The following is a 3,049-nucleotide window of genomic DNA, read 5'->3' as shown; positions in this document are numbered from 1 at the left end:
ACAGGGACTGCATTCAGCAATTTGTAAAATCATTGGATACAATAAATACTGAGAAGCTCAGGTTATTGACAAATATTTCAAAATATGCTCTAAGAAGAAGACAAATGCAGATGATGGATTTTGAACACTCATGTCAAAAGCCAGAGACTAGCCCTTCCACCAAAGGCTGAAATTAACTCTGGTTATTATACTCTTGTGTCCTAGATTTTCCTAAGGAGCAATGGAAACAAACAACAGAAGCTCTGAGACAGATTTCATCCTTCTGGGGTTCTCCAGTCGACCCCAACTGGAGCACATCATCTCTGCAGTTGTCTTCATCTTCTATATTGTGACTCTGGTAGGAAACACAACCATCATTCTAGTGTCTTATCTGGACTCTCATCTCCATACACCCATGTATTTCTTCCTATCTAATTTGTCTTTTGTGGATCTCTGTTATACTACCAGCATTGTCCCACAGATGCTGGTGAATCTATGGGGCTTGAAGAAGTCTATTACATTTGGAGGGTGCGCACTCCAGTTCTTCTTTGCCTTGGACCTGGGAGCCACAGAATGTCTTCTCTTGGCTGTGATGGCCTATGACCGCTATGCTGCTGTCTGTCAACCTCTCCACTACACAGTGATAATGCACCCTATTCTTTGTCAGAAGATGGTGCTGTCAGCCTGGTTGGGTGGTCTTGGCAGTGCCTTAATTCTTTGTCCCTTGACTTTGAAGTTGCCAAGGTGTGGGCACAGGGAAGTGGATAATTTTTTCTGTGAAATGCCAGCATTGATCAAGATGGCTTGTGTTTATTCCAGAGTTATAGAGATTGTTGTTTATACTCTAGGAGTTGTACTTCTTCTTGTACCTCTATCATTAATTCTCGTCTCCTATGGAGTTATCACTCAAGCTGTGATGAAGATCAAGTCAGCAAAAAGGTGGAGAAAGGTTCTTAATACATGTGGTTCCCACCTCACAGTAGTAACCCTGTTTTATGGAACACTCATTTATATGTACATGAAACCACAGAATACCATATCCCATGAGGAAGGTCAGTTTTTTACCCTGTTGTATACCATTGTCACTCCCAGCCTTAACCCTTTGATCTACACCTTAAGAAACAAAGATGTAAAGAATGCAGTGAAGAGAATTCTAGGAATAGACAAACATTTTGCCAAAGTGTAAGGTTAACGGAAAAATATTCAACCAGAGTGTGGAGCTGAAGAAACAATGGTCCTTGTCATGGGCAGCTTAATCATCCCATTCAACACCATTTCTCTGGCATTCATTTTGTACCTATAATTTAATTAGGCAAAATGTTAACTTTTCCATGTTTGACTTCACAGCTATGGATTCAGTGTGACCAGCTACTTCTTGTTTTTAGTGTGATGGAGTGTGTGTGTGTTAAAACTGGGAGCCAAAATAAACCTTTCCTTCTTTAAGCTGACTTTCTCAGGTATTTCAACAGATCAATAATATCAGCAATTATAAAGAAGGAGGAAAGAGAGAGATAAAAACACAGAGAGACACAGAGAGACAGAGAAACAAGTAGTTGTAGGAGGTAGATATCAATGACTATTTTAGCTTTTAACCCTTTTATCTGAGGTTAAGCACATTCAATAGCCATATGTGAACAATGAATCATGTTTTATGATCACGCATGTTAGCTGAGGTGTCTAAAGATAGCACAAATACATTCATTTTATTATTGTTTTTATTCCACTAATCCATCACCCCATGCTTGCAATACCAATAGAACATCTATGGTCTATATTTTGGGCCCCTCTTCTTAAAATGTCTTCAACTTTAAAAATTTTAAAGTGAGTTCATGTCAGAGTGCACATAGAAGATGCAGCCCAGTGTTGACACTTGATCTCACAGGAACATGGTGGTGCTATGGCCATAGTACAGGACCTTAGCACCACTAGCGTACCCCCATGACAATCAGTGGCACCAGGTCCCTGGTCCGCTCATAGCTGTCCTTGTGAGAAGAAAAAGTAAAATTGGAAGAGTCCCAAACACAAAACATGAGAATGAAGTGCCCCTTCATTCTCAAGGACACCATGAAAAGATGAAATCTAAGAATAATAGGAATAGACGAAAAAGAAGATTCTAGCCTCCAAGGTTTGGAAAATATTTTCAAGAAAATCATAGAAGAAAATTTTTCCAACTTAAAGGAAGAGATGTCCATAAAATACAAGAAGCCTACAGAGCAACAAATATACTAGATCAGAAAAGAAACTCTTCATATCACATCATAGTCAAAACACTAAACCTATAGAACAAATAAACAATATTAAAGGCAACAAGAGAAAAAGGCCAAGTAACATATAAAGGCAGACCTATCAGAATCACACCAGACTTGTTAACAGAAATTATGAAAGCCAGAAGGGCCTGGGCAGATGTCATGCAGACCTTAAGGGACCACAGATGCCAACCCAGACTACTATACCCTGCAAAGCTTTCAATCAACATAGATGGAGAAAGCAAAATATTCCATGACAAAACTAAATTTAATATCTACACAGGATCCCAGCCCTACAGAAGATACTGAAGGAAAACACCAATCCAACAAAAATAACTACACCCAAGAAAACATAGGATACAGATAACTTTCACAACAAAAATTAAAAGAAAACAAGCAATGAATCACAGTAACACCACCAACTCCACAATAAAAGGAACTAACATTCATTGGTCACTATTATGAATGGACTCGACTCTCTAATAGACAGACTAACAGAATGGTTGCAGAAACAGGATCCAACATTCTGCTGCACCCAAGAAACACACCTCTGCAACAAAGATAAACACTACCTCAGAGTAAAGGGCTGGAAAATGTAAGCAAATGGACCCAGAGAGCAGGCTAGGGTAACGATCCTAATATCAAATAAAATAGACTTTCAATCAAAATTAATCAAAAAAGATGAGGAGGGGCACTTCATTCTCATCAAAGGAAAAATCCACCACGAGGACATCACAGGGTTACAAGGCACATACCCACACATAGTAAAGACAATATACAGCAAGCCTATAGCCAACATCAAACTAAATGGAGAGAAACTTAAA

General features: G+C 38.9%; 1 protein-coding gene across 1 annotated transcript; it reads left to right on the top strand.

The window, feature by feature from the left end:
• Window positions 1-220: 220 nt before the first annotated feature.
• LOC110542645 (putative olfactory receptor 2W6) lies at window positions 221-1,165 on the top strand. Its single transcript, XM_021629195.2, has one exon. The coding sequence runs from the start codon at window positions 221-223 to the stop codon at window positions 1,163-1,165; it is 945 nt and encodes a 314-aa protein (XP_021484870.2).
• The last annotated feature ends 1,884 nt before the right edge of the window (window positions 1,166-3,049 follow it).

Source organism: Meriones unguiculatus, chromosome 19 (assembly GCF_030254825.1).
Source record: "Meriones unguiculatus strain TT.TT164.6M chromosome 19, Bangor_MerUng_6.1, whole genome shotgun sequence".
NCBI lineage: Eukaryota > Metazoa > Chordata > Mammalia > Rodentia > Muridae > Meriones > Meriones unguiculatus.
Note: the sequence above shows the minus strand (reverse complement) of the source record. Positions and strands in the feature narration are given on the sequence as shown.